Source organism: Cyanistes caeruleus, unplaced genomic scaffold (genome assembly GCF_971803275.1).
Source record: "Cyanistes caeruleus unplaced genomic scaffold, bCyaCae1.hap1.1 HAP1_SCAFFOLD_89, whole genome shotgun sequence".
Lineage (NCBI taxonomy): Eukaryota > Metazoa > Chordata > Aves > Passeriformes > Paridae > Cyanistes > Cyanistes caeruleus.
The window spans coordinates 306,306-320,884 of record NW_028255894.1 but is presented as its reverse complement, the minus strand read 5'-3'; the positions used below and the strand labels follow the sequence as shown (position 1 = coordinate 320,884).

Here is a 14,579-nt window from a genome sequence, read left to right as displayed (position 1 = left end):
CATGATAAGCTGGAGCTCTCAGTGGGTGAGAGAAAGAATGTGAAAAGGAGAAATGCAGGGAATGACTTGGTGAACTTTGTGTATAAGAAGGGTCATTTTTTCCTAATAATTCCCAATTCATTCCCTTTGCTTTTATCCTTTTAACAAGGCCAATTGCATCTCAGATTCCCCAGGAAATGAGAACCTTGTGGAGCTGCCTGAAAGGTGCCCTGTTCCTTTTTCTGCTGCTGCTCAGAAGAAACAATGAAGCGAGTTGGGAAGTTCTGGTTTTTCTTTCTCCTGGTGGATTTTTTCATTTTATTTGCCACTGCAGAGGCCATTTCTGTGATGGCCTCTGTCAGTTGATTCTATTTCAGCAGCAGTAGCAGCAACAGGGCTGTGTTTGAGCACTGCAAATGTGACCTGTGTGGCTTTAATTCCCCTCGACTTAGTGCTCAGGGACTTGGGAGCATTTTGATCTCTACTGATCATGATGCTTGAAACAAAAATCCTGAGTTCCCTGTGACAAAAGCACAGTGGGTAGCACTGATTGAAAGAGGCAATTGCAGCTGTACTGCTAAAATTCAAGTGGCAAGCAGAAGAGGGGCAAGAGCAGCCGGGATCTACAATTGCCAAGGCCAGGGCACCCACAGCCTCCTGCTGTCACCTCAGGGTGAGTAAAACAGGGCTGAAAACAGCGCTGGAACCCGATCCTTTCTTCCTCTGAGGGCTGGCTGAGGGCAGCAGAGGCGGGCCCTGAGGAATCAGGGCTGTTTGTGGGGGATTGTTGCTGTAGTCCAGCATTGCCCTGGCAAAAGCCCTGGGAAGCCGAGGCAGGAGCAGGTGGGAAGGGCCGGCGCTGCTGCTGCTCCTGGCCGGGAGCCCCGGCCGGGCCGGGCCTGCGCCCGCTGCGCTGCGGCTGCTGCTGCTGCCAGAGCCGGGCGGGACTCGGGGACAGGGAATGGACACGGGGGGACAGCAAAGGCCTTGGGGGCTGCAGGGATGTTGGTGCTGGGGCCAGCGCCAGCACAGAGCTTCAGCCCGCAATGAACCCCGAGGGAAACGCTGGGGAAAGGCTCCATTCAGCCTTTCTTTACTCGGCGCTGTGAAGGGACCGAAATAAAAGGAGAGTGAGCAGGGCCCGACCCCTTCTCCTTTGGGAGGAGCCCCTGAGGCTGTGAGGGGATGTGAGGGGAAATGAGAGGTTCTATGGGGCCATGAGAGGTTCTATGGGGCCGTGAGGGGCTGTGAGGGGAAATGAGGGGCCATGAAGGGACATGAGGGGCTGTGAGAGGTTCTATGGGGCCATGAGAGGTTCTGTGGGGCCATGAGGGGCTGTGAGGGGCCATGAGAAGCCTCAGCCCTGGCAGGAGGGGTCCCACCATGTCCCCAGGGCAGAGCAGCCGTGAGGGGCCGCGAGTGCAGATGTGGCAGCAGAGCGGGCTTGGGGCACCTCTGGGAGGGGATGAGACCCTTCCCCAGCTCCAAACCACACCAAACCCACCATTAAAAAGATTTCCTGTCTTTTGAATCCACTGGCAACTTGGAGTTGATTGTAGAGTTTAATCCCAGTGAGAAAAACAAGGGAATTTTCCCAGTGAGTGACATCCAGCCATTGTTATTAATGTCTAAGATTTAAAAGTCTTAACAATGAAAAGTAATACTAATAAATAATAATAACAACAAGAAAAAAAATAAAACCCCGAATCCCAACAATCACCTCAGAAACAAGTTTTTGTTTGTAGTAATAGATTAGTACTAAAGAAATAAATGAAAGAGATTTTATTTGTAATTCAGACATGTTTCATCCTTTTCAAAGGCTCTGGTCCCCTTCCTCCAGGGTCATTTCCTTTACTCACCCACTTTCTAATAGGTAGAAGGGAGTTAAGCACACTGGAAAAGACAACAGCTCCTGTTTCCAAGGGAAGCAGCCACCGCTCCAGGGAACCTGAATTGCCCCCAGGCTCGTGTGTGCACTTGAAGGGTGAGCAGGTGTTGGGGACAGAGATCTCAAACTCCTTCTAAGGCTGTGAGAAACCCACCAGTGGCAAAGTATCATTGTGGGTCAGCTCCTGCTGAAATTCCATTCCCCCACACCCTCCAAATGGGCAGGCAGGGCTGGGCTCTGGCAGGGTTCAGTTTTGAGTGCCTTGTGCTCCCTGGCATGGAAGTGATCCTATGAACTCTGGTACTGATGGATTGTGGAATGGCTGCTGAAGGAGGAGGGGGAATCTCAGCAGACAGGAAAGTCTCTTCTTCTCCCTTCTCCCTGCAGAACCCCCTCTCCAAAGAGAAATGCCTGTGCTGGGTTTCCATGGCACCCCTTCCCTCAGCCCAGTGTCTGAGCCACTGTGTGCTCTGCAGGAGCCAAAGCCAGAGGAGTCCCAATATCAGTCACCCCACGGTCCCCACACAGCAGGAGAAAGCACTGCTTGCAGTGGGGCTGCTGATCTGTGACCCGTCCTGCTTCCATCCACCCCACTCCTCTCAGCCACAGGCACCAGAAGGATCCCAGGAAAGCCACAGTGCTCTACCAGATGCCAGGAGCACTCCCTGCTGTGGCCTCAGGGATGCTGGGTGACCTCGTGGATGAGGATCTGTGGCTGGTGATGGAATGTGTGGATGGAGGCCCTTGACAGGAGGTTGTTGGAGACACGTGTGGGGCTGAAGGAGAGATGGCAGCTGTCAGTGGGGAGGGCAGGGACCCCGCTTGTGACTCCATTGCCTTGGACACCCTCAGCCACAGGATGTCCAAGGAGTCACACAAGGCTTTGGCACTCTCAGCCTTCTTTCCCCCAAGTTCCTGCTTTCTGTACATTGACAGTAGAGAACCTTGCTTGTTTCTACAACTAGAACAAAGGTCCCAGATGGAACAAGCCTTGCTGGTTTTAGTCAGAAGCATCAGTGACCAAAAGTTGTGTTTCCATTAGTTTGGTCGCATCTTTGTTCCTTCTCAGTGTTCAGGCTGGGCTGTGGGGTGTCCTCATTTGCTGCATTTTCTGAGTTCCTCTTGGATCCCTTGAGCAATAGGTTGTGCCCTCTGGGGATCCTTTGTGCTCCTTGGTGACCCAGGAGAACCTTCCAGGCGGTTTTTGGGGGAGCTGCTGCTGTGATGTCACAGGAACGTTGTCGTGTCCTTGTGGTGTTCCCGTTGCTGTGGGGCACAGAGGCCTCAGTGTCAGAGCGGCTCTGGGCACCTGCTCATTGCCTGAGGATCCTCCTGCCCGAGGCATTCTCAGCAGCCAGCCCAGCCCCTGACGGGTGTCCTTCTGTCCTGGCAGGGGGACAGACAGTCTGCAGGTGTGTGCAGCACAGCCAAAATGATCCAGCAAGTGGTTGCTGCAGTTTGCACTCTGCACTCTGGGGCTTCTGATGGGTATTTTTTAACCCACTGGGCCCCTAAGTCGAGGATTTCCCCAGGTGCACCATATGTGCTTTTGGGATTGCTGTGGGCTTTCCATTCTTCCTTTGGAACAGAGGTGATTTTGAAAGAAAATTGCCATTAAGATGCCATTTATTTGGGAAAGCTCTTGCCAACAACTTCTTAGGGGTTGTTTTTGGCCAGCAGGGTGTGCACAGCATTTGGAATGGAGCCTGGGGGGGTTCTGTTCCCCAGAGAAGAGTCTGTGGCAGTGAACCCTGGCATTCCTCCCTCCGTTTGCTGATCCAGCCAAAAACTGGACACAGCCTTGTATTTTGTGCTGTTCTCTTGCTTGCTGTGTGATCCAAAAGGACTGTGGCTCCAGGAGGGAAGTTGTGAAAGCAAAATGCTCTCTTGGCATTGACTTGTTGTGTGAGATTTTCCAGCAGAGGCAGCTTTTTCTCCTAACAGCATCTGGTTCAGGTGAAGGTCCCCTCACACATGGACACTGCACAGCTCCTTCTTCAGTGAGCAGGAAAGGAACCTTTGGTGTTCAGAGATCCCAGTTGTTCCCTTTCAACACCATCATGAGCCCAGTAAGCTCCAGTATGATCCTTGTCACAAGGCAGCACTCCCAGGATGGTCCCAGTTGCCTCTGGCTAGATCAACCCAGTCAGTCCCAGTATGATGCCATTGGCTCCCAGCATGCTCCCAGTTGCTCCCAGTCACCCCCAGTATGGGGGATGATGTGCATGGTGTGTTCCCAGTCATTCTCAGATACTCCCAGTATGAGTCCAGTCACTCCCAGTATGATCCAAAATGGGATTGCTGGGAGGCCTCATGGAATCCTGGAGACCATTGTGACACTCTAGGGCCCCATGGAACCGTGGTGACACCAGGTTGGCTGGGAGTGTTGATGTGCTGCAGGGTAGGAGGGCTCTGCACAGGGAGCTGGACAGGCTGGATCCAGGGGCCAAACCCAACAAGGTGAGGTTTAACAAGTCCAAGTTCCAGGTCCTGCACTTTGGCCCCAACAACCCCTGCAGTGCTCCAGGCTGGGGACAGAGTGGCTGGACAGCAGCCAGGCAGAAAGGGAGCTGGGGCACGGATGGACAGCAGGCTGGGCATGAGCCAGCAGTGTGCCCAGGTGGCCAAGGAGGCCAATGGCTCCTGGCCTGGATCAGGAACAGTGTGGCCAGCAGGAGCAGGGCAGGGATTCCTCCCCTCTACTCTGCACTGGTTGGGCAGCACCTCGAGTGCTGTGTCCAGTTCTGGGCCCCCAATTTAGGAAGGCCATGGAGGGGCTGGAGCGTGTCCAGAGAAGGGCAACAAGGCTGGTGAGGGGTCTGGAGCACAAGTCCTGTAAGTGATAGTAAAAGGTCTCAAAATGTTAGAAAATTCAGGGACTTAGAAAGGAATTTAGGTTTGGAAAGGCCTTGTAAAAGTAGGCCCTGGGAAATGTTAGGCCTTGTACTTGCTAAAGATCAGGTCAAACTGCACCTGTGTAGTCAGTATATGATCATGATACAATTGTTAGATATGATTGGATATAATTATTGCTTAAAGAACATGAGGAACAATGTGAGGGGGCTGGGGAGGATCACGAGAAATCCATGCTTAGGTAAAAACAATGCTTACAATAGAACAATGTAAGTTTAGTAATTAATATGTGAGTTATATAATGATAGAGTATAAAAGATGTTCAGTCCAAAACCAAGATGGGTCAGATTTGGGTATGTGTACCCCTGACACCCAGATCTCTTAATAAAGCACCTGCATATGATCATTTGTGATTATGTGTGTTCCTGAATGCTAACAATTTCATCAGATTTTACTGGAATTTTGCGAGATATTTGTGGAATTTTGTGGAATTTTTGTGGAATTTTGCAGGACATTGAGGAGATTTTGTGGGATGTTTCTGGAATTTGGTAGGATTTTGAGAAGATTTAGGGAATTTAGTGGAATGTTTCTGGAATTTTTTGGGATGTTTCTGGAATTTGGTAGGGTTTTGAGAAGACATGAAGAATTTTGAGGTATTTTTTAGATTGTGTGGAAATTTGTAATAGTTTTGTGGGATGTGTCTGGAATTTTGTGGGACTTTTTTGGAATGTTGTGGAATTTTCTTAAATTTTGTGGGATTTTGAGGAGACTTGAAGAATTTTGAGGTATTTTTCTTAGAATGTGTGGAAATTTGTGGAGATTTTTTGGGATGTGACTGGAATTTGGTGGGGTTTTGAGAAGATTTCTGCAGTTTTGTGGTATTTTTTTCAGGAATTTTGAGGGATTTTGAGGAGACATGAAGAATTTTGAGGTATTTTCTTAGGTTTTTGTGGACATTTGTGGGGATTTTGTGGGATGTTTCTGGAATTTGTTGAGCTTTTGAGAAGATTTCCACAATTTTCTGGGATTTTTCTGCAATTTTTTGGGATTTTGTGGAGACTTGAAGAATTTTGTGGGATGTTTCTGGAATTTTGTGGGATTTTTTTTGTACTGTTGTGGAATTTTCTTGAATTTTGTGGGATTTTGGGGAGCCTTGAAGAATTCTGAGGGATTTTTCTTAGAATGTGTGGAAATTTGTGGAGATTTTGTGGGATGTTTCTGGAATTTGTTAGGCTTTTGAGAAAATTTAGGGAATTTTGTGGGATGTTTCTAGAATTTTGTGGGATGTTTCAGGAATTTGGTAGGATTTCTGTGGTATTTTGTGGGATTTTTGTGGAATTTTGAGGGATTTTGAGGAGACTTGAAGAATTTTGAGGTATTTCTCTAGATTGTGTGGAAATTTGTAATAATTTTGTGGGATGTGTCTGGAATTTTGTGAAATATTGGGGACACTTGAAAAATTTGGGGGTCCCACCCAACCTGTCCCTGCACCCCCAGATTTCTTCCACAGCCCCCCTGTGATGGTGGAGGGTGGGGGCCGAGTGCTGGTGCCCCCCTGCCTGCAGCAGATCCAGCGGTGAGGGCAGTTCGGGGGGTCCCGCAGCATTTGGGGTCCCTGGGATTTGGGGTGACCCCCCGGGCCCCCCAGGATCTCCCTGAGCACGCTGACGCTGCCCGTGCGCAGTGAGAAGGTTCAAACCCGGCACGGGGTCCCCAGCACTGCCACCCGCATTGCCCAGGTACCCCCAAACCCCTCCCGGGACCCCCAACCCCCCCGGGACACCCCAATCTCCCCTGATCCCAAACACATCCCTGGATGCTCCAAAAACTCCCCAAAACCGCAAAACCCCATACAGCCATTGAGAAGGTTCATACCTGTCATGGGGTCCCCATCTCCATCACCAGCAGGTTCCCCAAAACAGCCTTGGGACCCCAAAGTCCACCCCCGGGATCGCCCAAATTCCCTCATCAGGACCCCTGTAAACCCCCATGAGAACTTCCAAAAAACCATTGTGGCCCCAAAAACACCCAGAACTTCCAAAAATCCCCAGGAACCCCTCACCAAGGTTTATACCCAGCATGGGGACCCCATCGCCTTCATCGGCATCACCCAGGTACCCCCAACCCCTCCCGGGACCCCCAACCCCTCCCGGGCTCCACTGCCGGAACCAACGGGAGCGGTGTTGCCCTTTTAAGAGGAGTTACAGTGGGACCCGACAACACCGGGGGTCCTTAAAGCGGCCATGGTAGAGAGAACCCCCAAAATCCACCCTGGGGGACAAAACATCCCCTACAGGGGCTTGGGGTGGGGACACCCCTAAAAATGTCACTTAAAGCCGTCATGATCCCCCCTCAAAAGGGGCTTGTGGGGCTGCGGCCGCACAAACACCCTAAAATGGGGAGGAAAAAACACCCCTGTAGTGGTGGGATCCCCCCAAAAAACCTGAAAAAGAGAAGAACTCCTCTTGAGAGGGGCCTGAAGACCCTGAAAGGCCCTGGAAGAGGGACAAGATCCCCTCCTGTGCTGGGGCCTCCCCGAGCCGGGAACTCTCCCGTTCCTGCACTCGGGGGAGCCCCGAACGACGGCGGCTCCTGGGCTGAGCCCCCCTCAGCCGGGGCTGCGGGGGGAACTGGGGGGGCTGGGACGGGGCTTGGGGCTCCTGGGGTGAACTGGGGGACCCTCAGTGCTCCCACCTCCCCCTGTTCCCCTGTCCCGCCCCGTTCCCATTGTTCCCCCAAAGCTCCGCTGCCCCCAGCTCGGTTTGGGGGGGACCCAGCCCTTTCCCATCGTGTCCCGGCCCGGCCCCGCTCACCCGAGGGCTCCGAACCACGCCCAGGGACAGAGGAGGGACAGAGGGGGAGGAAGAGGAGGGACAGAGCAGGAGGAAGAGGAGGAGCAGGAGGAGGAAGAGCTGGAGCAGGCAGAGGAGGCTCCACCTGCGCTCCCCGCTCTCTGCATCTGCAGCTCCTTCGGGACCATCGCCCCCCATCCCGCAGGTGCCCGGGGAGGGGGAGCTCGCCCCAAATACCCCGGGGCTCCCTGGCTTTGGGGTTTTTGGGGGGGATGTTTGGGGATGGCAGGGCTCCAGAGCCGAGCCGCAGATGCCCCTCGGGGGCACCCCGGGGGTCCCCGGGAGGTGTTTTTGGGGGGTGCCGGTGGCGGTGGCGGCAGAGCCCCGGCAAAGGGGCCGGGGGGATGCGGGTCCGGCATGGCCGGGAAAGGGGTTCGGGGCTCCCGGTGCCGGCAGTGGCTGCTCCCAGCATTGCCCAGTTGTTCCCGCCTTGTGGCTCCAGTTTCCTGTGAGCCCCACGATAAGCTATTCCCTTATATAAGTCATTCCCTATTAGACTACAATTTGTCTCCATTTTATCCCATTTTCCACATTTTTATCCCATTTTGCTCTATTTTTTCTAATTTTATCCCATTTTCATAATTATTTTCCCAATTTTTATCCTATTTTTTTATTTTTCCCCATTTTTTCCCCATTTTTTTCCTTTTCCCCTCCATTTCTCCCTTTTTTATCTCATTTTTCCTCATTTTTTCCCAGTTTTTATGATTTTTTTTCCCTATTTTTACTCAAATTATTCCACAGGTTTTCCTATTTTACCCATTTTTTTCCATTTTTAATCTGTTTTTTCCCCATTTCCCCATTTTACCATATTTTTGCTCCATTTTTCCCCAGTTTTTTCCCCATGTTCTCTCCTATTTTCCCCATTTTCTTCCATATTTTCCACCATTCTTGCAACATTTTTACCATTTTTATTCCTATTTTTACCCCAGTTTTCCCCATTATTTTCCCCATTTTTATCCTGGTTTTATCTCATTTTTCCACAATTTTATCCCAATTTGTTTCCATTTCTTTCTCCCTTTTTTCCCAATTTTTCCTCCATTTCCATCCCATTTTCCCCCATTTTTCCCTATTTTTTTCCAATTTTTTTCCCTAATTTTGGCTCCATTTTCCCCCATTTTTGCTCCATTTTTCCTGTCATTTTTCTCAGTTTTCCCCCATATTTTTGTAGTTTCCCCCGACTTTTCAACGTTCTTCCTCCATTTCTATCCTATTTTTCCCCATTTTCCCCTATCTTCCCCATTTCATTATCCCAAAAATTGAAATTTGGGGAAAAAAAAATAGAAATTTTGGTGGGAAAAAAGGTGCTTTGGTGGAAAAATTCCATGAATTTAAATCACAGCTTTCCCATGATTTTTCCATGATTTTTCCATGATTTCCAGCCAGAAGGAGGTGTGGGATTCATCCCAATGTTCTGGAAGCTGGAAGAGGACCAAGCCATCAGTCTTCCAAAAAACCTGGACCAGCTCATCCGCAATTCCACCTTTCCCCACTCCCCGGATTCCCAGGTCTGGAAATTCTTCCACGAACTCCCAGGCAGGCAATTCCCAAAATTCCATGGAAAAATGGGATAGTTGGATTCCATCCTGGTTTTTTCCTGATTTTTCCCATTTTTTTCCCAGTTTTTGTCCCCTTTTTTCCTGTTTTTTCCTGATTTTTCCAGATTATTTTCCTCTTTATATTCCTCACTTTTCCCCCGATTTTTCCCAATATTTTCCTAATATTTTCCCAATTTTTTCCCAATTTTTTCTTTCCTTTTTTTCCCATTTTTCCTTATTTTCCTCTCTTTTTTTCCCAATTTTTTTCCTGTTGTTTTTTCCAGTTCTTTCTCAAATTTTCCTGATTTTTTCCTGATTTCCCCTGATTTTTCCCTCTTCTTTTCCCAAATTTTTCTGGATTTTCCCCTGCTTTTTCTTAAATTTTCCCCTCATTTTCTGTTTTTTCCCCTGATTTTTCCCAAATTTTTCCCTGATTTTCCCACAATTTTTTTCATTATTTTTTCTGATTTTTCCAGTTTTCATTTGCTTTTTCTTTTCCTGATCTTTCTCTCATTTTTCATAATTTTTTTTCAAATTTTTTTCCCATTTTTTTCCTGATTTTTCCCTCTGATTTGTACCAATTTCCCCCCATTTTTTCCTAATTTTTCCTGACTTTTGCCTGTTTTTTTCTAAATATTTCCTGGCTTTTTCCCAGTTTTTTCCCATTTATCTGTGGGGTTTTTTTCCCCGTTCTCTTTTCCTCATTTTTTCCCTGATTTTTTCCTTAATTTTTCCCAAATTTTTCCCAGTCTTCTTCCTCTTTCTTTTCCTCATTTTTACCCATTTTTTCCCTATTTCTTCCCCCATTTTTTCCTGATTTTCCCTTGTCTTTTCCCAATTGTTTCCTGGTTAGTCCCCAATTTTTTACAGTTTTTCCCTGGTTATTTCCTTGTATTTTCTAGTTTTTTTACTGATTTTTCCTGATTTTTTTAGGTTTCTTTCCTCTCACTTCTCAATTTTCCAAATTTTTTTCCTGATTTTTCCTGATTTTTTTTCCTGATATTTTCTCTTTCTTTTCCTGATTTTTTTTTCAGATTTTTCCCAATCTTTTCTCAAAATTTTCCTTGATTTTTGCAGTTTTTCCCGGTTTTTTGCCCATTTTCCCCCCTGATTTTTCCCTTTTCCTTTCCCAAATTTTTCTGGTTTTCCCAGTTTTTTCCTGATTCTTTTTCATTGTTTTTTTATAATTTTTTTTTCCAGATTTTTTTCCCTTATTTCCTTTGATTTTTCTTCTTTTTTCACAATTTTTTTCTGATTTTTTCCAACATTTTTCTCAAGTATTTCTGTTTGTTCTTTGATTTTTCCAAATTTTTTCCTGATTTTTTTCCCAGGGATTTTTGTCTTTCTTTTCCTGATATTTTCCCTTATTTTTATCAAATTTTCCCCAATTTTTTTCATGCTTTTCCCATTTTTTCCTTCTTTTTCCTGATATTTCCCTCTTCTTTTCTCAAATTTTTCCTAGCGTTCTCCCAATTTCTTCTCAAATTTCCCTGCTTTTTCCTGGTTTTTTTCCAATTTTTTTTAATTATTTCCCATTTTTTCCTAGATTTTATTCCTCTTTGTTTTCTTGATTTTTTCCTGACCTTTCCCAGTTATTTCCCAGTTTTATTCCTGGTTTTCCCCATATTTTTCCTATATTTTTCCTGTGTTTTCCTGATTTTTCCCCATTTTTTCCTGATTTTTTTTCTGATTTTTCCCACTTTTTTGCACTTTCTTTTCCTGTTTTTTTTCCTTGATTTTTCACAATTTTTTCTTCAGTTTCCGCTTTTTTTTCCCAAATTTTTCCTGGTTTTCCCCAATTTTTTGTCAAATTTTCCCCTGTTTTTCCCAAATTTTTCCCAATTTTTTTCCTGATTTTTCCTTAATTTTTTTTGATTTCACCTTGATATTTTTCTTTTTCCCTGAATTTTCCCTTCCATTTTCCTTGAATTTATCCTGGTTTTTTTTCCATTTTTCCCCAATTTTCCAGTTTCTTTCCCACTCCCAGTATCATCCCAGTAACTCCCAGTCTGATCCCAGTCATTCCCAGTATGAGGCCAGTGGCCCCCAGTTGCTCCCTGGCAGTGCCACTGTGACCCCAGTAGCCTCCAGTGTGATCCCTGGGACTCCCTGTCTCTCCCAGTATATCCCAGTCAGCCCCAGCACGCTCCCAGTCATTCCCAGCTCCTCCCAGTTGCTCTCAGCATGATTCCAGTTGTTCCCAGCCACTCCCAGTCAATCCCAGTATGATTCCAGTCACCCTCAGTGGGATCCCAGTCTCAGCCAGCAGGGACCCAGCTGCTCCCACTGTGATCCCAGTATGATCCCAGTTGAGTGTGATCCCAGAATAGTTGCAATTCTTCCCAGTTCCTACCGGTGTGATCCCAGTTGTCCCTGGAATAGTCCCAGTCCATCTCAGCATGGTCCCACTCACTCCCAGTTGCCCCCACCACTGTTCCAGCTGCTCCCAGTGTGGTCACAGACACTCCCAGTATATCCCAGTTGCCCTAAGCATGTCCGTAGTCATTCCCAGACACTTGCAGGGATCTCAGTCAGGTGCTTGTTATCTCAGTCACTCCCAGTATATCCCAGTCCAGCACTCCCTGAACTCCAGCTCCCAGAGAGGGGGAGCACCACAATTCATGGAACCCCCAACAACCTGGAGAGGGGCAGGGGGATCTCCTTGGGCCTTCTGCACCCCCAAGCAGAGAACAAGGGAAGAAGGGACCCTGGGACCCCAAAACTCTAGGTATTTGTCATCATCCCTAAGTGGAGAGATGGAAATGGGGGGAACTTTTCAGATCCTGGCACTCCCCCAGCAGCCTGGGGAGGGCAGGGACTGAGTAGATGGGGGACCCCGAGTACAAGCGTGACCTCCAGCAGCTGGGACAGGGAGGAAACCCTGAACACCAAAGGGGAGAGAGCAGAGATGGGGAACTCCTGGAGGGCATTTTCAGGGCTGAATCTTGGTGTTTGGGAGGTTTATATGGGCACCAGGTGCCCGGTGACTTCTAGAGATGGACTTGGGCAGGAGGAACCCCTTAACCCAATGTGCTCATGAATTGTATTTTCCCCAAACCAGGATTTCTCATTCCCAAACCTTGGCTGGATGGAGAAGGAAGCAGCGAGGAAGAAGACGATGTCCCAGGACACCCAGGCAGGTGAGGAGGAAGTCAGTGCCCCTTTCCCCCTCTCTCCTGCTCCATCTCCCAGCCCAGCCTGGCCCCCGGCTGCAGGACAACCCCGCTGCCGACGCCGTCTTGCCGGGGACGCACTGGGGGGATCTCCTTCCCCTTCCCTCTGGCACGGAGGCAAATCCCATCCTCTCCTTGTCCTTCCTCCCCCAGACAAGGAGCTGAGGATGGAGACCAGGGAGGACAAATCCCCACAGCAGAACCTCGTGGAAGAGGCCGTTTTGAGCAGCTCCACAGTGCAGGAATCTAATGGGGAGGAAAATCCCCAGAGATCCCTCAGGAGGAGGGGCTCCAAACCCATCCCAGGGTGCTCTGAGGAGGAAAGACCCACCCTGTGCCGGGAAGGCGGCCGGAGATCCAGCCGGGGCTCTGAGCTGGTGGTCCATGAGCAGCTTCAGGATGGGGAGAAGCCCTACAAGTGCTTGGAATGTGGGAAGAGCTTCAGCTCAAGCACCAAACTGATCTGCCACCAGATGATCCACACTGGGGAATGGGCCTACGAGTGTGGGGAATGTGGGAAGGGCTTCAGCTGCAGCTCCCAGCTCATCATCCACCAGCGCATCCACACTGGGGAGAGGCCCTACGAGTGTCTCGAGTGTGGGAAGAGGTTTCACAGCAGCTCCAATCTCCTCCTGCACCAGCGGATTCACACGGATGAGAGGCCCTTCCGCTGCCCTGACTGTGGGGAGGGCTTCAAGCAGAACTACACCCTCATCATCCACCAGCGCATCCACACTGGGGAGAGGCCCTATGAGTGTCCTGAGTGTGGGAAGAGATTTCAGACCAGCTCCTCTCTCCTCAGGCACCAGCGGATTCACACGGATGAGAGGCCCTTCCGCTGCCCTGACTGTGGGGAGGGCTTCAATCGAAACTCCACCCTCATCACCCACCAGCGTATCCACACTGGGGAGAGGCCCTACGAGTGTCCCCAGTGTGGGAAGAGCTTCACCCAGAGCTCTCACTTGACCAGACACCAACGGAGGCACCACTAAGGGAAGCCCTGCAAGTGCCCCAAGTGCAGGAAGAGCTTTCTCCACAGCTCCAGCTTCATCCCCCCTTGGAGGATCCCCATTGGGAAGAGACCCGGTGATCCATGTTCCCTGGGATCCATGCTGGGAAGACACCTGTACCTTTTCCTGCCTGTGGCAATGTCATGATGTGGGATTAAAGAACGTGAGGGTCTGGCCATGGCCCTTTTGTTATATTTAATCCCATCTCAGGTCATTGCCAGGGGCAGGAAAAGACTCCCTCTCTCTCACCAGAGTAGAAGGGTGTCCTTTCCTGGCAGGAGGAAATGCATGTCCAGGAAGAGCCAGTTGGTGGTGTGTTAGTTTTCCCTGTGAATGGTTTGTCTTATCCTTTCTGTTACCAAAATTGTTTCTGTTCCTGTTTTTGCCTTATCTCGTTGCTGTTCTCAATAAATTGTTCTTATCCCAGCCTGGGATCTTTGCCTTTTGTGCTTTCCATGGGAGGTGGGAGGGAAGCGAGCAGCAGCGCGGTTTCAGCAGGAGCAGGAATTTGGGGAATGCCATTCCTGAAGCCCAGCCCGTGGAAACCGAGCATCCCAGCTGGTGCCAGGCCTGGTTGCCATGGCAGCAGCCTTGGGAGCGGGTCCCTGGCTGGGGGCTGCGGGAACCTCTTCCCTCTGGTGCCCAGGGACAGGAGTGGAGGGAGCGGCTGGAGCTGAGGCGGGCAGGTTTAGGCTGGATGTGAGGAAAAGGTTTTTCCCGCAAGGCTGCTGGGGCACTGAACAGGCTCCCCAGGGAAGGCTCCCAGCTCCAGGGCTGGCTGAGCTCCAGCAGCGTTTGGCCTTTAAGGGTGTCATTAGGTCATGCAGAAAGAAAAGCAGAGAGGTGAAAGGTCAATTGGAGCTTAACATGGCTGCTTCTATGAAGGATAATAAATATGTGTTTATAAACACATGAATGGCAAAAGGAAGGCTATGGACAACCTCTATTCCTTATTGGGGGGGATATGGTTACCAAAGATGAGGAAAAGGCTGAGGTACTTAACCCCTTCTTTGCCTCAATTTTCAACATTAAGACAGGATTTCCTCAGGACAAGTGTTCTCCTGAGCTGGTAGATGGGGACAGGGAGCAGAGCAGCCCCCTGTAATCCAGGAGGAAGCAGTCAGAGACCTGCTGAGCCACTCAGATGCTCACAGGTGGATGGGATGGGATGGGATCCATGCTAGGGGGATGAGGGAACTGGTGGATGAGCTCCCCAAGCTGCTCTCCATCATTTCTCCTCATCAGTCCTGGCTCACTGGGGAGGTCCCAGAGGACTGGAGGTGCCAGTG

At 49.4% G+C, this 14,579-nt stretch overlaps 2 protein-coding genes across 2 annotated transcripts in view; one reads left to right on the top strand and one right to left on the bottom strand.

Annotated features, from left to right (window-relative positions):
* Positions 1 to 13,272, top strand: part of LOC147646611 (uncharacterized) — a 212,429-nt gene extending 199,157 nt beyond the window's left edge. Inside the window, exon 7 of the mRNA XM_086873151.1 lies at positions 12,732 to 13,272. Coding sequence (XP_086729277.1) covers positions 12,732 to 13,272 — 541 coding nt within the window. The remainder of the gene's footprint in view (positions 1 to 12,731) is intronic.
* Positions 1 to 14,579, bottom strand: part of LOC147646604 (uncharacterized) — a 518,783-nt gene that overhangs the window by 300,846 nt on the left and 203,358 nt on the right. The gene's annotated exons all lie outside the window — the stretch shown is intronic.